The sequence below is a fragment of the Triticum aestivum genome, chromosome 4B, assembly GCF_018294505.1.
Source record: "Triticum aestivum cultivar Chinese Spring chromosome 4B, IWGSC CS RefSeq v2.1, whole genome shotgun sequence".
In the NCBI taxonomy this organism is placed as follows: Eukaryota; Viridiplantae; Streptophyta; class Magnoliopsida; order Poales; family Poaceae; genus Triticum; species Triticum aestivum.
In genome coordinates, this window is record NC_057804.1 from 546,307,749 (window position 1) to 546,330,319 (window position 22,571).

The 22,571-nt window shown below is 43.9% G+C and overlaps 2 protein-coding genes across 2 annotated transcripts; both read left to right on the top strand.

Moving 5' to 3' along the window:
• Positions 1 to 209: 209 nt before the first annotated feature.
• On the top strand, positions 210 to 1,189 carry LOC123095169 (expansin-A15-like). The gene is made up of 4 exons (XM_044516979.1): positions 210 to 354; positions 469 to 536; positions 669 to 790; positions 877 to 1,189. The coding sequence occupies exons 1-4, from the start codon at positions 210 to 212 to the stop codon at positions 1,187 to 1,189; spliced, it is 648 nt and encodes a 215-aa protein (XP_044372914.1).
• A 19,185-nt stretch (positions 1,190 to 20,374) lies between these two features.
• Positions 20,375 to 21,562, top strand: LOC123095170 (expansin-A28). The gene is made up of 2 exons (XM_044516980.1): positions 20,375 to 20,888; positions 20,978 to 21,562. Exons 1-2 carry the CDS (start codon positions 20,440 to 20,442, stop codon positions 21,288 to 21,290), a joined length of 762 nt encoding a protein of 253 aa, XP_044372915.1. The 5' UTR covers positions 20,375 to 20,439; the 3' UTR covers positions 21,291 to 21,562.
• Positions 21,563 to 22,571: the final 1,009 nt, after the last annotated feature.

A 22,571-nucleotide genomic window follows, 5' to 3' on the forward strand; every position in this document is an offset into this window, starting at 1 on the left:
CTGCACCGGCCTGCAGGGTTAAAATTATGAAATCGATTCCACTCGATCGATCGCTCACTCACTCCCGCTACTTATTTAAACTACCGTGCGTACAGTGTATGTTGTAGGAGTAGTAGTAGAGTGGATCACTTGGGAGCTGTCTGGGATTAACTTTCACGTTTCACCGATCACGTACACCGGCCATCACTCTCACTGACGATCTTGAGAAAATGGAGACGCGGAGCAGGCCATGGAGCTTTATGCTGTTCGCCGTCCTCGTCGCTGCGGCGTCGGGCTTCGTGCCGGCGGAGGCGACGGGCTGGTCGAAAGGCTCGGCCACGTTCTACGGCGGCAGCGACGCCTCCGGCACCATGGGTAAGTTCGCCGGCCGGGCGCGCACTGCTAGCCTCTGTTTACTTCAGAGCTACCAGCAGGTACAGTGGAGTGGTTAAGCAGCAGACGTAGTTTTCAACGCGTGCATGGATGCAGGTGGAGCGTGCGGGTACGGCAACCTGTACTGGACGGGGTACGGGACGGGGACGGCGGCGCTGAGCCAGACGCTGTTCGGCGACGGCGCGTCGTGCGGGCAGTGCTACCAGGTGACGTGCGACCACGAGGCCGAGTCGCAGTGGTGCGTGCCAGGGAAGTCGGTGACCGTCACGGCCACCAACCTGTGCCCGCCCAACTACGCCCTCGCGGGCGGCGACGGCGGCTGGTGCAACCCGCCGCGCGCGCATTTCGACATGGCCCAGCCCGCCTGGCTCCACATCGGCATCTACAAGGGCGGCGTCGTGCCGGTGCTCTACCAAAGGTACCCACTACACACCATTGCATGGGCGGTTTGACTTGGATGAATATTAGATAGATTAATCAGTATGTGATGTTTTATTTATGTAGGGTGGCCTGCGAGAAGCGAGGAGGGGTGCGGTTCACCATGGGAGGGTTCGAGCACTTCCAGCTGGTGCTCATCTCGAACGTGGCCGGAACCGGGGACATCAAGGCGGTGTGGGTGAAGGGGACGGCCACGGAGAGGATGCCGATGAGCCGGAACTGGGGCGCCAACTGGCAGTCGCTGGCGGCGCTCGCCGGCCAGGCGCTCACCTTCGGGGTCACCGACACCGGCGGCCAGACCGTCGTCTTCCCGAACGTCGTGCCGGCGTGGTGGAGCTTCGGCCAGGCCTTCACCTCCAACCTTCAGTTCTCCTACTGACTCCTCCGCCGTACATTCAGCGGTCGGACACGAGATCGACTTCCCTGGTTCGCTTGGAGGCTCGCTTCATCCTATTTAGTCCCGTCCAATAATGGTGCAGACTAGTCTGGGTCTCAGGGTGGAAATGAGGCTAGCGTGGCGTAGTCGTGTGGTCGAATACTAATGTGAACAGAAGATTGAGAGAAGCTGGAGTGGTTTCTGAGGTGAATTTTAAAATTGTTTGCGAAATTCAAAAATTGATCCACCAGCGGAGTAGGCCTACCGGGGGTTTCGGAATTTTTGTATTCTTGGTTTTGCCTCGTTCTGTACGATCGATGTCAGTGAATATTTTTCCGTGAGGTAACATATTAAGGCAACAGACATTGACATGTAATCTCACGGAAATATCAATTTCAATAATTCTAAAAAATGATCATGAATTTTAAAAAAAGTTTCAAATTTCAAAAAATGTTCACAAATTAGAAATGCTCCAGTTTCCAAAAAATGTTTGCGAGTTTCAAAAACATTCCTGGATTTTAAAAAAATTTAATGACTTTGGAATAATATTATCAAATTCAAAAAATATTCAGGAATTTCAGTATTATTCCAAATACTTCCAGCAATGCTCACGAATTCAAAGAATCCATTTTTTAAGAATTTCAAAATTGTGTCCAAAATTCAAAAAATGTTCACGAATTTCAATATTTTTCCAAATTTCAAAAACTGTTCCTGAATAACATTTAAAATGGTAACACACAAATATTATAATAAAAGATAAAGAGAAATAAGAAAAAGGAAAAACACAAAATAAAACCACAAAAAGAAAGAAAGTGTTCTAGGAATGTTCTAGAACCTTCCCAAAACTCGCGTGGAGGAAATCCTGAATGGGCCAGTCCGTATAGCACAAGGGCACTCACAGGCGCCACCCATGGTGCACGTTTGTCTCTAACCCCTGTGGTATGCGGGGAACTGGAACAATCTATTGATCCAAGAGAACTGCTCGCTCCCCTTCGCTCGGTTTGTCAGGGTTGACTGCTGTATCATTGGTTGATTGACAACAAGTTCATCGTTGACTTTAAAAAAATCATGAATCTGGAAAAGGTTCAAAAAAGGAAAAATCATAAAATTTTAAAAAACAAATAATTAAAGTTCCTAAATTTTAATTTTTTGTACTCATTTGAAAGAAGTTTGAAAAAAGGTTTACAAATTTGAAAAATGTCACAAAAATGGAAAAAAAATGTTCATGAGCTTGAGAGAAGACAAACATTTTAAAATTTTGTGAATTGGAAAATATACATTGAATTGAAAATTTTCACAAAAAAAATAAAAGAAGTTCATGAATCTACAAAAGTTCACCAAGTTGAAAAAACCAAATTTGAAAAGTTATTACATTTTATAAACAAATAGGAGAAGGAAGAATAAATAAAAGGAAATGAAAAAATAGGAAGAAACCGGTCCAAAAAAACTAGAAAAGAAAAGAAAAAATAATGACCGAAAACTTCGAAACGCTTCTCGAAACCATATGGGAAGCTCCGAGAAGCTTCCATAAACTGGGACAAGATTGCTACCTAGGTGCTTAGATGAAGTAGGTAATGTTGGGAGACTTGAGATTAAAATGGCCATTACGGCTGGTCCTGAAAGGGTTGTAAACATCTGTGAACTATATCAATTTGATCTAGTTTAATTAATTCAATACCCTTTCCTCCCAAAAAAGTGTCATCCATATATTTTATTATATATACCAAGGCAAATGGGTAAACAAATATAGCTAAAGTAGCAGTAAAAAGAGACTATTTTGAACAGCCTAAATATATCTTCCACTTAGTCTTTCCTATTACCACCCTTCTTCGCCTTACATCAAGGTAGCAAAAATCAGTATGTGTTCTTCCCATGGGCATTACTACCAAACGATCAAATAAAGTATATATTATTAGTCAGAAATACGTCCTTGCCTGCGTCATGGTCAGAAAATAAAATTAAAATAAGCAATATATTCTCTAGCTTACATACATTAAGATTGAACGGGCTTATTAACAATCACTATATTCATTAAAAATGAAGATATAATTAAATCCAACTTATAAATATGTTATTACTTGCTATTATGTAGCAAAAGATAGCTGAGCTCTGAGACAACCATGACTAGCAATGATACTCCCTCCAATCCAAAATAAAAGATGTATTAATTTTGGAAAAGTCAACATGTCTATGTTTGACCAAGTATATAGAACAAAATATATGTAGCTAGTATGTTTAACCATGTCGTTAGATTCGTCATGAGATTGGTTTTTATATTTTATTTATTTGGTATTGTAGTTGTTGATATAATTTCCTATAAACCTGCTCAAACAAAAGAACATTTGACTTAAAAATACAAATATACCGTATATCTTGGAATGGAGTATATTTCTATAGCAGTCCTAATTCCCGGTATTGTATTTGAACCAAACTTCCCCCAATAATTTTTTTTGCACTGTCTAGATCTAGGAAGAACTAATCTAAAAATAAAAATATTATTAGCTATTTTCTTTATTAACAAAATTCTCAAAAATGTGTACGGAAGGCGAAGAAGGATCACACAAAACAAAATTGTAAACACAAAGTGGAAAAAAAATGCTCACAACATTTTGAAGACGTAGTTCGAACAAGGTTTCCATAAAGTTTTATTATAATTTTGTTTCCGCCGAAACTTTCTCCTCCTAACTATTCGTTGATGGCTACTATCTTCACCATTTGTCATTGTTTCTACTCTCATCACGTATCTTCCGTGATTGTTTCCATTGCCTCTTTCATCATCTACTAGTCTCCTTACACGAACACCTCATTCATGTCAATCCACACTCTAACGCTCGATAGTATTCCTTTCCCGCGGTAGTTGCCACCTTTTCACTTTATTGCACCCACTACTAGTCCATCGCCCCAACCGATATTTTTTGTAAGATTGAAAACACAAGTTTTATTCTTTGTCAGTTGTGAAATCCACCGTTGCGCACAATTGATATTGGGAAGAAAAAAAAGTGAACGAAGGACATCACGAAAATGATTGAAATCAGCTAAGTTCTATTTTTGCTCTAAGCAACTAACTGATAATACTAAATAGTAAAAAAGTACTATAAGAATAGTTGTCCAAAGCAAAAGTGATGTTAATAGAGAATTTTATTTTTGCCAATTTTCCTTATGCCACTCTAGAATTTTGAAATTTCACTTTCGCCATTCTCAACTTTTGAAAATTATCACACGTGGCAAAAGCAAAATAATTTTATTTCACTTTTTCCACTCTTAGCTATTTACAATCTATCACAATTGCCACTCTAAATTTTTTGTTTATGCCACGAAATGGCAATTGTGACAAGTGTCAAAAGCTAAGAGTGACAAAAGTGAAATGTCAAAATCTAGAGTGGCATAAGAAAAATTGGCAAAATCTAGAGTGGCAAAAACAAAATTTTCCCATGTTAATATGCCACCTAATGCCATCAACTAAGTTATACTCCCTTCGTCCAGTGAAGTGTGTATATTTGTCTTTAAAATTTGTCCACAAAAGAGTATACTTCTGTCTTACCAATGCACTTTAAAGTAGAAAAAATATTGCTCTCTCATCACACGGTAATCAAGACCAATATCTTTCTATACATGGTCTCCTTAATTTCTACATGCACTTAGCTCATTGGGGGTTGGGTAATTAAAGAGGAGAGAGATGGTGGCTTGCACCTTTTCAATGCATTTTTTTACTCCACTCCATAATTTGTTCTAAAATTTTTATATATACACTTTTCATCGGATGGAGGGAGGATGTAAGAAAACACCAGGTTTAGTGAGAGATAGCAAATCCATTACTCTTACAATTTGATTATACAATTTTCTCCTAACCAGATGATTTTTTTTCAATCTTAGTTGACTGAGATTAGGCACTAGAATTGCTTAGTGATATGCTCTTTTCAATGGATGTAAACTAAGTTTTTTTATTTCATGCCCCCCGTCAGTTGAGATTTTGTAAACTCCAAGCCAAGTAATATTTAGATATACTCTTAGTTATAAAGAAAAACAATGTACTAAAACAAAATCTTTTTAGAACACCCTGTCTTACATAAATGAATGGACTCAAACATAAATAGTGCCTGAATGCTCGAAACGCCCACCAAAACCAGCATGTAGTTCCACGTCAATGCATGACTGATATAAATTCTTTTTTATATATCCACAAGGAAATAAGAAGTAAATCAAGAATAGGGACATCAATCTTTTTTTTTTACATCTAAACCCTAACCGGAGAAAACTATATGCACAAAACATCAATCTTCGGTATACCGGGAGCAGAGGGGAAGTGCTATAAACATATGGAATTTACAATGAGGCACTATATCATCACGTGTGACTTATACAGAGGTACTTATATGGTGGCTTATAAGGAAACCTAATCTGAGAAGCAATAAGAATCCACACATGAAACTGCGGATCATACATTAGCATCCTACTACTCGACCATATAAAGGTTGCCTAAGTGTTAATAATGGACATCCTCGTTAAGTACAAATGCGTGTGGATGAACTATGAAAAAGAGATACTCTTTGATTGCCGGAAATTCGAAACCACATGAATCGGAGAAACAAAGAAATTGCAAAGGCACACTCAAATGCTATAAGATTGTGTTTGCCCCAAATTTTCATTGATTGCATCACATAAAACAAATGATTTGTTCCGAGAGATTGAGAGGATTGAAATTTACAGTAAAAAAATAGTGCCTAAGGATCCCTCAGAAATATTTCTATAGTATTCAATCCTATAAATCAAATAACCCAAACTGAAAATCCCTAAGGATTCTATCTTACAAATTGTGCACGTCAAATCCTTTTAACCAGATAGAGAACTCCTCTGCCCGCTCCCGTGTCGCTCCCCCCGCGGGCGACCCGGGAGAGCCATCCCCGTCGCCGGCCAGCAACTCCTCCTCCCGCTCCTCCTCTTCTCGCCGCCGCCAGCGGGCGCCGCCGGGGCAAAGCCCTCGCGACGTGGGCAGCAGCGGGGAGGTCTCCCTCCCTGGCAGATGCGGGGTAGCGCGGGGCTGCTCGCATGTCAACGGCGTGGGGCGGTGGTCCAATCCCGGCTTCAGCGCTTCCCCTCCGGCGTCGTGGTGGCCGGGCGGCGCGGCCTTGCTCCGGTTGCCCTGCATCTCGCCTGGGCACGGGCTGAGGCATGGTGGCGGCATTTCTGGGGTCTCTTGCCCAGATCCGGTCGGTGGTGGGGGTTGATGGCGTCGGGGGTTCATACGGCGACCCTGGAGGGTGGTGGTGGGGCGTCGTGCTGTGGTGGCGTGGTGGCTGGAGCGGGCGCTCCCATCTGTGGTGGCGTCGTCTGGCTGGGGCTCTGCCTAGCTCGGGGTCGGCTGGCTCCATGGTGGGGTCGTGGCTCCGGGCGACGGATCCTCTTGGTGGAAGCCGGGGCGGCGGCCCCGGAATATCGTGCAATGAGGTGGCACGGTGGTGCGAGTTATGGCCGGCGTGTGGTGGTTGCCGGCCGGCACGGTGGTGGTGGACGCGCTTGTTCCGACAGTGTGGAAGCCTCGAGTTCGGCGGGCTGCGGGGGGCGCTGCGGCGCGTTGGCTACGGCAGCGAGGAGGGAGGATGGCGGCGCGGTGGCGCCGCTCTTGGCGGTGGGTGCGGGGCTGCCATTGTTGGGGAACGTAGTAATTTCAAAAAAAAATCCTACGCACACGCAAGATCATGGTGATGGCATAGCAACGAGAGGGAAGAGTGTTATCCACGTACCCTCGTAGACCATAAGCGGAAGCGTTATGACAACGCGGTTGATGTAGTCGTACGTCTTCACGATCCGACTGATCCAAGTACCGAACGTACGGCACCTCCGAGTTCAGCACACGTTCAGCTCGATGACGATCCCCGGGCTCCGATCCAGCAAAGCTTCGGGGATGAGTTCCGTCAGCACGACGGCGTGGTGACGATGATGATGCTCTACCGGCGTAGGGCTTCGCCTAAACTCCGCGACGATATGATCGAGGTGGAATATGGTGGAGGGGGGCACCGCACACGGCTAAGGAACGATCCGTAGATCAACTTGTGTCTATGGGGTGCCCCCCGCCCCCGTATATAAAGGAGCCAGGGGGAGGAGGCGGCCGGCCAAGGAGGGCGCGCCAAGGGGGGAGTCCTACTCCCACCGGGAGTAGGACTCCCTTCTTTCCTAGTTGGAATAGGAGAACGGGGGGAAAGAGGAGGAAGAGGGGAAGGAAAGGGGGGCGCCGCCCCCCTTCCCTTGTCCTATTCGGACTAGGAAGGGGAGGGGCGCGCGGCCCCCTCCTGCCTCCTTCCCTCTTCTCCCGCGAGGCCCATGTAGGCCCAATAAGCCCCCGAGGGGTTCCGGTAACCTCCTGGTACTCCGGTGAAATGCCGATTTCACCCGGAACGATTCCGATGTCCAAATATAGGCTTCCAATATATCGATCTTTATGTCTCGACCATTTCGAGACTCCTCGTTACGTCCGTGATCACATCCGGGACTCCGAACAAACTTCGGTACATCAAAACTTATAAACTCATAATAAAACTATCATCGTAACGTTAAGCGTGCGGACCCTACGGGTTCGAGAACTATGTAGACATGACCTAGAACTATTCTCGGTCAATAACCAATAGCGGAACCTGGATGCCCATATTGGCTCCTACATATTCTACAAAGATCTTTATCGGTCAAACCGCATAACAACATACTTTGTTCCCTTTGTCATCGGCATGTTACTTGCCCGAGATTCGATCGTCGGTATCCAATACCTAGTTCAATCTCGTTACTGGCAAGTCTCTTTACTCGTTACGTAATGCATCATTCCATAACTAACTCATTAGCTACATTGCTTGCAAGGCTTATAGTGATGTGCATTACCGAGAGGGCCCAGAGATACCTCTCCGACAATCGGAGTGACAAATCCTAATCTCGAAATACGCCAACCCAACATGTACCTTCGGAGACACCTGTAGTACTCCTTTATAATCACCCAGTTACGTTGTGACGTTTGGTAGCACCCAAAGTGTTCCTCCGGTAAACGGGAGTTGCATAATCTCATAGTCATAGGAACATGTATAAGTCATGAAGAAAGCAATAGCAACATACTAAACGATCAAGTGCTAAGGCTAATGGAATGGGTCAAGTCAATCACATCATTCTCCTAATGATGTGATCCCGTTAATCAAATGACAACTCTTTTGTCCATGGCTAGGAAACATAACCATCTTTGATAAACGAGCTAGTCAAGTAGAGGCATACTAGTGACACTATGTTTGTCTATGTATTCACACATGTATTATGTTTCCGGTTAATACAATTCTAGCATGAATAATAAACATTTATCATGATATAAGGAAATAAATAATAACTTTATTATTGCCTCTAGGGCATATTCCCTTCAGTCTCCCACTTGCACTAGAGTCAATAATCTAGTTCACATCGCCATGTGATTTAACACCAATATTCATATCTGTATGTGATTAACACCCATAGTTCACATCGTCATGTGATCAACACCCAAAGGGTTTACTAGAGTCAATAATCTAGTTCACATCGCTATGTGATTAACACCCAAAGAGTACTAAGGTATGATCATGTTTTGCTTGTGAGAGAAGTTTAGTCAACGGGTCTGTCACATTCAGAGTCGTATGTATTTTGCAAATATTCTATGTCTACAATGCTCTGCACGGAGCTACTCTAGCTAATTGCTCCCACTTTCAATATGTATCCAGATTGATACTTAGAGTCATCTGGATCGGTGTGAAAGCTTGCACCGATGTAATTCTTTACGACGGGCTCTTTTATCACCTCCATAATCGAGAAATATTTCCTTAGTCCTCACTAAGGATATTCTTGACCAGCTGTCCAATGATCTACTATTAGATCAAAATTGTATTCCTTTGCCAAACTCAGAGCAAGGTATACAATAGGTCTGGTACACAGCATAGCATACTTTATAGAACCTATGACTGAGGCATAGGGAATGACTTTTCATTCTCTTTTCTATTTTTGCCATGGTCGGGTCTTGAGTCTTACTCAACTTCACACCTTTGCATCACAGGCAAGAACTCCTTCTTTGAATGTTCTATTTTGAACTATTTCAAAAATTTATCAAGGTATGTACTTATTGAAAAAATCTTATCAAGCATCTTGATCTATCTATATAGATCTTGATGCTCAATATGTAAGCAGCTTCACCGAGGTCTTTCTTTGAAAAAGTCCTGTCAAACACTCCTTTATGCTTTGCAGAATAATTCTACATTATTTCCGGTCAACAATATGTCATTCACATATACTTATCAGAAATGATGTAGTGCTCCCACTCACTTTCTTGTAAATACAGGCCTTTCCAAAAGTCTGTATAAAGCCATATGCTTTGATCAACTCATCAAAGCGTATATTCCAACTCCGAGATGCTTGCACCAGTCCATTGATGGATTGTTGGAGCTTGCACACTTTGTTAGCATCTTTAGGATTGACAAAACCTTCTGGTTGCATCATATACAACTCTTCTTTAATAAATTCATTAAGGAATGCAGTTTTGACATCCATTTGCCAGATTTCATAAAATGTGGCAATTGCTAACATGATTCAGACAGACTTAAGCATCGATATGAGTGAGAAAATCTCATTGTATTCAACATCTTGAACTTGTCGAAAAACCTTTTTGTGACAAGTCAAGCTTTGTAGATAGTAACACTAATATCAACGTCCATCTTCCTCTTGAAGATCCATTTATTTTCTATGGCTTGCCGATCATCGGGTAAGTCCACCAAAGTCCACACTTTGTTCTCATACATGGATCCTATCTCAGATTTCATGGCCTCCAGCCAGTTCGCGGAATCTGGGCTCATCATCGCTTCCTCATAGTTCGTAGGTTTATCATGGTCTAGTAACATGACTTTCAGAATAGGATTACCGTACCACTCTGGTGCGGACCGTACTTTGGAAGACCTACGAGGTTCTGTAGTAACTTGATCTGAAGTTTCATGATCATCATCATTAGCTTCCTCACTAATTGGTGTAGGAATCACTGGAACTGATTTCTGTGATGAACTACTTTCCAATTCGGGAGAAGGTACAAATTACCTTATCAAGCTCTACTTTCCTCCCACTCACTTCTTTCAAGAGAAACTCCTTCTCTAGAAAGGATCCATTTTTAGCAACGAATATCTTGCCTTCGGATCTGTGATAGAAGGTGTACCCAATAGTTTCCTTTGGGTATTTTATGAAGACACACTTCTCCGATTTGGGTTTGAGCTTATCAAGATGAAACTTTTCACATAAGCATCGCAGCCCCAAACTTTAAGAAACGACAGCTTAGGTTTACTGCTAAACCATAGTTGATACGGTGTCATCTCAGCGGATTTAGATGGTGCCCTTTTAATGTGAATGCAGCTGTCTTTAATGCATAACCCCAAAACGATAATGGTAAATCAGTAAGAGACATCATAGATCGCACCATATCCAATAAAGTGCGGTTACGACGTTCGGACACACCATAACGTTGTGGTGTTCCAGGTGGCGTGAGCTGTGAAACTATTCCACATTGTTTTAATTGAAGACCCAACTCGTTACTCAAATATTCGTCTCCGCGATCAGATCGCAGAAACTTTATTTTCTTGTTATGATGATTTTTACACTTCACTCTGAAATTCTTTGAACCTTTCAACTATTTCAGATTTATGTTTCATCAAGTAGATATACCCATATCTGCTCAAGTCATCTTGTGAAGGTCAGAAAATAACGATACTTGCCACGAGCATCAATACTCATTGGTCTGCATACATCAGTATGTATTATTTCCAACAAGTTTGTTGCTCGTTCCATTGTTCCGAAGAACGGAGTTTTAGTCATCTTGCCCAAAAAGCACGGTTCGCAAGCATCAAATGATTCATAACCAAGTGATTTCGAAAATCCATCTTTATGGAGTTTCTTCATGCGCCTTATACCGATATGACCCAAACGGCAGTGCCACAAATAAGTTGCACTATCATTATTAACTTTGCATCTTTTGGCATCAATATTATGAATATGTGTATCACTACGATCGAGATCCAATAAACTATTTTCATTGGATGTATGACCATTGAAGGTTTTATTCATGTAAACAGAACAACAATTATTCTCTGACTTTAAATGAATAACCGTATTGCAATAAACATGATCAAAACATATTCATGCTCAACGCAAACGCTAAATAACATTTATTTAGGTTTAACACTTATCCCGAAAGTTTAGGGAGTGTGTGATGATGATCATATCAATCTTGGAACTACTTCCAACACTCATCGTCACTTCCCCTTCAACTAGTCTCTGCTTATTCTGTAACTCCTGTTTTGAGTTACTAATCTTAGCAACCGAACAAGTATCAAATACTCAGGGGCTACTATAAACACTAGTAAGGCACATATCAAGAACCTGTATATCAAATATACCCTTGTTCACTTTGCCATCCTTCTTACCCACCAAATGTTCAGGGCATTTCCGCTTCCAGTGATCATTTCCTTTGTAGTGTAAGCACTTAGTTTCAGGCTATGGTCCAGCTTTGGGCTTCTTCACAGGAGTGACAACTTGCTTGTCTTTCCACTTGAAGTTCCCTTTCTTTCCCTTTGCCCTTTTCTTGAAACTAGTGGTCTTGTCAATCATCAACACTTGATGCTCTTTCTTGATTTCTACCTTCGTCGATTTCAATATCACGAAGAGCTCGGGAATTGTTTTCGTCATCCCTTGCATACTATAGTTCATCACGAAGTTCAAGTAACTTAGTGATGGTGACTAGAGAATTCTGTCAATCACTATCTTATCTGGAAGATTAACTCCCACTTGATTCAAGCGATTGAAGTACCCAGACAATCTGAGCACATGCTCACTAGTTGAGCGATTCTCCTCCATCTTTTAGCTATAGAACTTGTTGGAGACTTCATATCTCTCAACTCGGGTATTTGCTTGAAATATTAACTTCAATTCCTGGAACATCTCATATGGTCCATGACGTTCAAAACGTCTTTGAAGTCCCGATTCTAAGCCATAAAGCATGGTGCACAAAACTATCAAGTAGTCATCATATTGAGCTAGGCAAACGTTCATAACGTCTGCATATGCTCCTGCAATAGGTTTGTCACCTAGCGGTGCATCAAGGACATAATTCTTCTGCGCAGCAATGAGGATAAACCTCAGATCACGGATCCAATCCGCATCATTGCTACTAACATCTTTCAACACAGTTTTCTCTAGGAACATATCAAAATAAACATATGAAAGCAACAACGCGAGCTATTGATCTACAACATAATTTGCAAAATACTACCAGGACTAAGTTCATGATAAATTTAAGTTCAGTTAATCATATTACTTAAGAACTCCCACTTAGACAGACATCTCTCTAGTCATCTAAGTGATCACGTGATCCAAATCAACTAAACCATGTCCGATCATCACGTGAGATGGAGTAGTTTCAATGGTGAACATCACTATGTTGATCATATCTACTATATGATTCACGCTCGACCTTTCGGTCTCCGTGTTCCGAGGCCATATCTGTATATGCTAGGCTCGTCAAGTTTAACCTGAGTATTCCGCGTGTGCAACTGTTTTGCACCCGTTGTATTTGAACGTAGAGCCTATCACACCCGATCATCACGTGGTGTCTCAGCACGAAGAACTTTCGCAACGGTGCATACTCAGGGAGAACACTTCTTGATAATTAGTGAGAGATCATCTTAAAATGCTACCGTCAATCAAAGCAAGATAAGATGCATAAAGGATAAACATCACATGCAATCAATATAAGTGATATGATATGGCCATCATCATCTTGTGCTTGTGATCTCCATCTTCGAAGCACCGTCGTGATCACCATCGTCACCGGCGCGACACCTTGATCTCCATCGTAGCATCGTTGTCGTTACGCCATCTATTGCTTCTACGACTATCACTACCGCTTAGAGATAAAGTAAAGCAATTACAGGGCGTTTGCATTTCATACAATAAAGCGACAACCATATGGCTCCTGCCAGTTGCCGATAACTTCGGTTACAAAACATGATCATCTCATACAATAAAATATAGCATCACGTCTTGACCATATCACATCACAACATGCCCTGCAAAAACAAGTTAGACGTCCTCTACTTTGTTGTTGCAAATTTTACGTGGCTGCTACGGGCTTTAGCAAGAACCGTTCTTACCTACGAATAAAAATCACAACGATAGTTCGTCAAGTTGGTGCTGTTTTAACCTTCGCAAGGACCGGGCGTAGCCACACTCGATTCAGCTAAAGTGAGAGAGACAGACACCCGCCAGCCACCTTTAAGCACGAGTGCTCGCAACGGTGAAACCAGTATCGCGTAAGCGTATGCGTAATGTCGGTCCAGGCCGCTTCATCTCACAATACCGCCGAACCAAAGTATGACATGCTGGTAAACAGTATGACTTGTATAGCCCACAACTCACTTGTGTTCTACTCTTGCATATAACATCAATGCATAAAACCTAGGCTCTGATACCACTGTTGGGGAACGTAGTAATTTCAAAAAAAAAATCCTACGCACACGCAAGATCATGGTGATGGCATAGCAACGAGAGGGAAGAGTGTTGTCCACGTACCCTCGTAGACCATAAGCGGAAGCGTTATGACAACGCGGTTGATGTAGTCGTACGTCTTCACGATCCGACCGATCCAAGTACCGAACGTACGGCACCTCCGAGTTCAGCACACGTTCAACTCGATGACGATCCCCGGGCTCCGATCCAGCAAAGCTTCGGGGATGAGTTCCGTCAGCACGACGGCGTGGTGACGATGATGATGCTCTACCGGCGCAGGGCTTCGCCTAAACTCCGCGACGATATGACCGAGGTGGAATATGGTGGAGGGGGGCACCGCACACAGCTAAGGAACGATCCGTAGATCAACTTGTGTCTATGGGGTGCCCCCCGCCCCCGTATATAAAGGAGCCAGGGGGAGGAGGCGGCCGGCCAAGGAGGGCGTGCCAAGGGGGGAGTCCTACTCCCACCGGGAGTAGGACTCCCTTCTTTCCTAGTTGGAATAGGAGAAGGGGGGGGGGGAAGAGAAGGAAGAGTGGAAGGAAAGGGGGGGCGCCGCCCCCCTTCCCTTGTCATATTCGGACAAGGAAGGGGAGGGGCGCGCGGCCCCCTCCTGCCTCCTTCCCTCTTCTCCCTCGAGGCCCATGTAGGCCCAATAACCCCCCGGGGGGTTCCGGTAACCTCCCGGTACTCCGGTAAAATGCCGATTTCACCCGGAACGATTCCGATGTCCAAATATAGGCTTCCAATATATCGATCTTTATGTCTCGACCATTTCAAGACTCCTCGTTATGTCCGTGATCACATTTGGGACTCCGAACAAACTTTGGTACATCAAAACTTATAAACTCATAATAAAACTGTCATCGTAACGTTAAGCATGCGGACCCTACGGGTTCGAGAACTATGTAGACATGACCTAGAACTATTCTCGGTCAATAACCAATAGCGGAACCTGGATGCCCATATTGGCTCCTACATATTCTATGAAGATCTTTATCGGTCAAACCGCATAACAACATACTTTGTTCCCTTTGTCATCGGCATGTTACTTGCCCGAGATTCAATCGTCGGTATCCAATACCTAGTTCAATCTCGTTACCGGCAAGTCTCTTTACTCGTTACGTAATGCATCATTCTGTAACTAACTCATTAGCTACATTGCTTGCAAGGCTTATAGTGATGTGCATTACCGAGAGGGCCCAGAGATACCTCTCCGACAATCGGAGTGACAAATCCTAATCTCGAAATACGCCAACCCAACATGTACCTTCGGAGACACCTGTAGTACTCCTTTATAATCACCCAGTTACGTTGTGACGTTTGGTAGCACCCAAAGTGTTCCTCCGGTAAACGGGAGTTGCATAATCTCATAGCCATAGGAACATGTATAAGTCATGAAGAAAGCAATAGCAACATACTAAACGATCAAGTGCTAAGCTAACAGAATGGGTCAAGTCAATCACATCATTCTTCTAATGATGTGATCCCGTTAATCAAATGACAACTCTTTTGTCCATGGCTAGGAAACATAACCATCTTTGATAAACGAGCTAGTCAAGTAGAGGCATACTAGTGACACTATGTTTGTCTATGTATTCACACATGTATTATGTTTCCGGTTAATACAATTCTAGCATGAATAATAAACATTTATCATGATATGAGGAAATAAATAATAACTTTATTATTGCCTCTAGGGCATATTTCCTTCAGCCATGACGGCCCGTGTTGCCGTTGTGGTTTTGCTTACCGTGTAAGAGGTGGTTGGCGGTGGTGATTGGTGTAGAGTGCTCGGCCGCCGCCGGTGGTGATTGGCTGTGGTGAACATGGGTTTGGTGAGCTCCGGGTGAAAGCCTAGCTAGACCTCGGTCGATGCCGGCGTCGACGACGTCCTAGGATGTCGTTCCCTTGTTGGAGGCGGCATCGTGGAGCCCCTTCACCTCCCTCGTCATCTCAGCCACAAGCTCTTCGGGTGAAAACCCAAACTTCGGCCTTGGGCGAAGTGGGCGAAGTGGGCGTCAGCGGCGTTCCTCGTCGCTTCCCTCTTGGGGGCGATGCCTTTGGAGGTCCGGTCCTTCATCTGCTGGCGGTGGCTCTGTGGCTTTGCAACTTCGTCGTCGGCTAGGCGTGTGCGCGGCCTCGGGGCCGGCGTGGAAGTCAGAGCGGCGGCTCCGGGTATCTCCTTCGTGCGGTGGTTGGCTTTGGTCGCGAGGGTGACATGGTCATCGACTAGGTGGGTTTGCGGCCTCGGGGCCGGAGTGGATGCCAGTGCGGCGGCGTCGGAGATCTCGTGTGTGTTGGGTGTTGGCTTTGGCCTCTAGGGCGGTGGAGCCATCGACTAGGCTGGTGCGTGGCCTCGGGGCCGGTGTGGATGTCGGAGCGGCGGCTCCGAAACCCAGTGTTCTGTTGTAGGGTGTCGTCTCTGGTCACTTGGGTGACAGTGTCATCGACTCGAGTGGTGCGCAGCCTCGGGGCTGGCGTGTGCGTTTATCGCAGATGTATCGGTTTTCGGCCAGTTTTCCTTATAAACTGGTCAATTCTCTTCTTCTTAATGAAAAGGCAGAGCTCCTGCCGGTTGCTCGAAAAAAAAATCCTTTTAATCAATGAAGCCAAGAAGCGTGCGTGCGCGTGTGTGTGTGTGTGTGTGTGTGTGTGTGTGTGTGTGTGTGTGTGAAAAGAGGGACCTTATCTTCAAGGAAAAAGGAGGGGGCTCCCTATGATTTCCATTAATACAAACCAATAAAGTCCCTTACAAATAAAAAAGGAGGGAAATAAAATACCCCCAAAGAGGCAGTTCCGAGCTTCTGCGGTGCATAAAACATTTAGCGCAAATATCAGACAATTTATCAACATAGCCCCTGCCGACTATGTGAATACTGGGATCATGCACAAAATATAGCAAATCATCAAATATGATTATGCTTAAGGAGGAAAGAATCACAACATCGATAACCGTTAGTTCAGTGGAATTTTTCGGTTTTTAGCCAGCTTTGTTTCGATAAAAGGCGCTTTCGTTCTCTGAAAATGTAGCTTCAAGCGGATACAAGCATGATGAGCAACACTTGATTTCTGCATAGGTAAGACGCACACAACCAGATTATCCGACAAATGACATGTCTCCACGTTGAGCAGAATTGAAGACTTCACTTACTACTTGTTCACACAGTCTTACTCCCCATCTTAGAGCATCACATTTTTCCTATATGTTCTGCAGAGTTAACCAAGCATTTAGCCAATAGTCAACTAAAGGAACAAATACAGATGCACCTGTACTTGTGGTGCTACCAGTACACTCGGATGTCATAGAATATTTTTAAAAATCTAAAAAAAATTCTAGCATGTTAACACAACATCAATGTAGGATGTCACAAAATTTCGTATAATATTTTGAAATATTTTTTGATATACAAAAATGACAAATTTGACACCGGTGTGATAATGGGCCAAATCTAAAGCCCAAGTTATGTTACGTACTATTCAGAGTTATGTTTTGAATTTTGACTTGAAATTTTGCGACACCCTACATTGATGTTGTGTAAGTGTCATATTTTTTTCAGATTTTTTTGAACATTTTAAAAGAATAATGTGAGCTCGGTGCACCTGTAGCACCACAAGCTCCGGTGCACCAGATATTTTCCCGAACAAATACAAATGGGCCAGCAACCCTTTTATTGTCAAAATAGGCTTCATTTCCGACTTTCCAAGTAGTCCAGAACACTGCAGTAGATCATAGATAACCAGGGCTGAAGTAGATCATGCATACTGCCACATACATCTCTAAAACCAAATGCAAATTGAAGAACGTTGCAGATCAACTTAGCAATTTGGCGTTGTAGGAAATGATGGCTTATTGTCTCATCCCCCCCCCCCCCCCCCCCCCCCCACACACACACACAAAATTAACATGTTTTTGCTTCTTTGCAGCCTCCTCTAAGCAGATTATCTTTTGTAATGATGATGTTTCGCAAGATCAACCAGACAAAGATTTTAACGTTTACAGGGAGCTTAATCTTCCAGTGAAGTTTACCTCTTCATTATTATTTTCTGATAGAAAGACCCGATAGTGAAAAAAAAATCATTAGCAGCTACTGCCTCCGTTTGGGTTTAAAGGGCCCTTAAGCCATAGCTCCAGAACCAAGACACTTGTCTATTTTAATACTACCTCCGTCCAGGTGCATAGGGCACCTAAGAAGGTGCAGCGCGACCTAGGCGTGTATTGATTGGACTAGTAATAATTAATTAGCGCGGCTCTATATGTGTATTTAGTGGGGAGGGGCACTTAGGCATCCAACTATGGTGTGTGGCCGTTTGCATGCACGTCCAACAATTATGTATTGGGGTTTGCATGCAGTGGCCGTTTGCAATGATCATATGTGCCTTGTTATCCGGGTTGGACTCATAAAATTAATTACTCCACATCGCGCAAGCTAATTGCAATGCCCTACATTATAGAAATTCCTGGATTTCGTTAGGTGCCTAATGCACCTGGACAGAGCGAGTAGTCTGATTCTTGAAACTCCTCACAAGTCGGGCAATGCTCGTCTCTGAGAGGGTGCTTGGATACATTTTAGTCCCATGACTAAAAGTAGTGGGACTAAAACTTGCTAGCCTCACCCATGCTTGGGTACAAATAATAAATAGACTAAAATTGAGTTAATGAGCATTTATTATCCTACAAACCCTCCAATCCAGAACTCGCATGTGTTAAAGGAGAGGAGTTAAATGAGGAGAGAGATGACTAATCCACATTTTAGTAGGGTTCCCCTGACTAAAAATTTTTAGTCTCAAGACTAGTTCTAGCCTCTCTTTAGTCAGAGGTGATTGGAACTTTAGCCTCTAAAAGAGACTAGTTTTAGTAAGAGCATGCTTGGATACGTTTTAGTCCCATGACTAAAAGTAGTAGGACTAAAACTTGCTAGCCTCACCCATGTTTGGATCCAAATACTAAAGAGACTAAAATAAAGTTATTGAGCATTTATTATCCTCCAAACCCTCCAATCCAGAACTCGCATGTGTTAAAGGAGAGGAATTAAATGAGGAGAGAGAGGGCTAATACATATTTTAGTAGGTTTCCTATGACTAAAAGTTTTTAGCCTCAAGACTAGTCCTAGCCTCTCTTTAGTTAGGGGTGTTTGGACTTTAGCCTCTAAAAAAGACTATTTTTAGTTAGACTAAAAATAAAGACTAAAAATAGTCCCTTAAATCCAAGCACCCTCTAAAAATAATCCCTTAAATCCAAGCACCCTCTAAAAATAGTCTCTTGGATTCAAACAGAGCTGCCGCGACAAATTTCTCTCACCTGCCTGCATGCGTTCTCTGACCTGCTTGCATGTGGCCAATTAGCAGCAGCCTTTTTCTCTCCCATGCATGCATGCACAGCGCTAATACATATGTGAGATGTGACCTTACAAATTAGGACGAGGTGTGCTGGCTCAAGGGCCTTCTAAACCCGGACGAAGGTAGTAAAAGCCAACTTACATTGTCTACTAATCTGACAGAGTAATTCCAAAGCAGCTAGGTGTCAGTTATGCTCCGCCATAATTTTATGGAATTTCCCACAAAGTTCTTCTAAAATTGAACCTGGTCATACCCTTTGTTAAGAACCTTGACAACAGAAACATGTTCTTTTCATTAAACTATTGGTAAAGTTGTTGGTTCTCTTGTGCACGATGCCACTTGGTCTAGCTTAGCCAAATGCACTTGGGACTGGTCCATGCATGTCCATCAGTCTGGAGTACTCAACAACAATAACAACAACAACGGAAAGAGGGGCTGTGCCGGTACCGTACAACGGCACAAGGTCAGTACACTAGAGGCCGTAATCCCGCAACGCTTAACTGCACTTGATTGGTCCATGGAAGCATAACCACCAGGAATGGTACCAAACTCTGTCAAAACAAACAATTTCCTCTGCTTGTCACTCCGTCTGATTGTCTGCGTAGTGTGAACGACTTGGTAAGCTCTTTAATTTCCGCTAAACAATGCCGTCAACTAGGCCAAGTCCAGGCACTAAAGCGCTGACTCTTTCAGCCAGATTGAGAATGATTAGGCGTCTACCAACCAACGTACGTACGCGGTGAGATGATCAGCACGTACTTCGTTTAGTTTATCCACCTCCAGGGCCGTCGTCCATGTGCTGACACCGCTGGCCCTCATGGCCTCATGTGGCTCCGAGTTCCCTCCGCTCCAAGAATCTGCTGCTAATCGGTTATCCCCCACACGAGAGAGACGACCATAATTTAAGGCATGCGAGTTCATTCCAAGATACTCTAGTTTAACGGCGTATGCCATAGTTATTAAGCTGTCGATCGTCCAATTGGCTCCGTCTCAAGCCGGCGAGTACCGAGCTACGGATTATGGAACATGCATGGAATGTATTATCCTCCCACTTGATCGTCAGGAGAGACGTACAAAATGTCATGCCATGCTGCACGCGCATGCATGCACCAGTAAGTCGTCCAATTTAATTAACGCGCAATTCCCTGTTGGCATCATATTGCATGTGAGCTTCGCTAGCAGACTAGCGTTCACTGGGATGTCGATCGATCGATGGCATGTTCTCTGCCATTCCCTGACAAATTCTTCTTCCCTGCTCCTCTTATATAAGGCACTCCACGTTGTCTGCAAATCCACCAAGCTTAACACCATCGATTCCGCCTCTCCCTCCATCTCTTGTAGCTCTACTAGTGCTCACTGCCCATCTCATCTCAGCTGAGATGGCCAGATCCATGTTGGCACTGTTCGTCATCCTAACTGCGGCCGGCTGCTTCGCGCCGGCCGCGCAGGCGTGGTGGTACCAAGGAACGGCCACGTTCTACGGCGGCGCCGACGGCTCCGGGACAATGGGCGGCGCGTGCGGGTATGGGAACCTGTACAGTTCTGGGTACGGGGTCAACAACGCGGCGCTGAGCACGGCGCTGTTCAACGACGGCGCGTCGTGCGGACAGTGCTACCTCATCACCTGCGACACCGGCAAGTCGAAGATGTGCAAGCCCGGCACGTCCATCACCGTGACCGCCACCAACTTCTGCCCTCCAAACTGGGCTCTCGCCAGCGACAACGGCGGCTGGTGCAACCCGCCGCGCCCCCACTTCGACATGTCCCAGCCCGCCTGGGAGACCCTCGCCATCTACCGCGCCGGCATCGTCCCCGTCCTCTACCAGCAGTAAGTGAAGAGTGCACCCACATAACTTCTTCTTCCTTGCACTGTCGTATAAGTATATATCCAATGAGCATGTCGTGATGGTGGTGTAGGGTGAGGTGCTCGAAGATGGGAGGGATCAGGTTCACCATTGGAGGGTTCAACAACTTCGAGCTGGTGCTGATCACCAACGTGGGCGGGCCGGGGTCGATCCGGTCGGTGTCGATCAAGGGGGAGAGGACGGACTGGATCCAGCTGAGCCGGAATTGGGGAGCAAACTGGCAGTGCAACGCGCCGCTGGTCGGGCAAGGGATCTCCTTCTCCGTCACCTCCACCAACGGCCAGACGCTCTACATGTACAACCTCGTGCCGGCGTGGTGGGGGTTCGGCATGACCTTCACCAGCAACCAGCAGTTCGGCTATTAATTAATCACCTGCTCAAGCTAGGCATAGCTCGCTACTACCTCGCACGTACTGCCATCGATCTCAGCTAGGCTGCATATGGCAATGGCATCAAGCTGCATGGGATTGCGCGTGTACGTATCTTGATTTGTCTGCCATTTATTCGTCTGCAATCTGAATTCTGATCTGAAGTTGGGGATTTTTTCGATCTTTTTGTAACATGTATGTATATTCTTTTGTCTCATATATTAAAATCTATGATATTCGCAAAAGTGATTGATCGTTCTTTCAAGTCAGACGTGGCTCGTGCGTGTGCTTCCCCTTGGGTCAGATTAACACTTGCAATCTACATATATGATTAGTAGCTCTGAAGAAGAAGGATACTATACCTACCATGCATGTTACTGAAGTCAACATGTGTATCTAGAAAAAAGATCAACAGAATGTGCATTATCCTGTGAGATGAACATATTCCAGATCAACATAAAAACACCACCAAAAATAAGTCTAGACGTACCCTCAACTTCAACTTTACTCCAGATCAAGGGTTTGAAAAAAGCTGAAAAATCTAACAAAAGATAAATCAAGGGGTAAAAGAGAATTTTTGTTGTTTTGTTATTACAGTCTAAGTTCAGTCCCTGAATCAATTCCAAAAGTTCTAGACCCTCCATTGTCGATAACAAATGGATTGGCCCCTTGCGCCACATAAAATTGCCACAGTATAATGGTTCATACAATGCCTACCTGGTCAACATTTTCTTCGGGACTGGTAATTTCTGAAAGGTATAGATATCAAGAATTTTGAAAAAAATAGCAGATAATTAAAGAGGGAAGTTTGTGTTTATTTTCAAATATATTGCACATAATTATGAAATATAGAAACTTTAGAAATATTTCCTATAAACAAATACTCTATATTAAAATCAAGTAATGCTAACATATAAAATAATTAGTTTGCATTAGGTAAAAATAAGGGGAGTTATAAAAATGCAAGTAAATATGTACAATAGTAAAAAGTGTTCTAGGAAGGTACGGGTCATTTAAAAAGAGGTACATACAATCAATATTGTTTTCCCCGAGTTTTCCTAATTTCCTTTCAAACATGATTTCTTATATCCTTCCCCATGTCTTTATAATCTTCAAATTTCCTAATTTTTTGAAAGATCAAGATGTATGAACTAGAGGAGGGGGGGGGGGGGAGGGTGAATAGGACATTCTCAATTTTGAACCTAGTTTGCTAACAAGAATAAATGAATGAGAAACAAGAGGAGAAAGCAAGTACCAACAAGAATAAAAACAAGCATA

Excerpts from the sequence above, each read along its gene's own strand:
- LOC123095169 (XM_044516979.1), top strand. The coding sequence starts at position 210 with ATGGAGACGCGGAGCAGGCCATGGAGCTTTATGCTGTTCGCCGTCCTC. Across the intron at positions 537-668 it reads GGACGGCGGCGCTGAGCCAG|GCCCTCGCGGGCGGCGACGG; the intron begins ACGCTGTTCGGC and ends CCGCCCAACTAC. Across the intron at positions 791-876 it reads GTGCCGGTGCTCTACCAAAG|GGTGGCCTGCGAGAAGCGAG; the intron begins GTACCCACTACA and ends TTATTTATGTAG.
- LOC123095170 (XM_044516980.1), top strand. The coding sequence starts at position 20,440 with ATGGCCAGATCCATGTTGGCACTGTTCGTCATCCTAACTGCGGCCGGC. Across the intron at positions 20,889-20,977 it reads GTCCCCGTCCTCTACCAGCA|GGTGAGGTGCTCGAAGATGG; the intron begins GTAAGTGAAGAG and ends ATGGTGGTGTAG.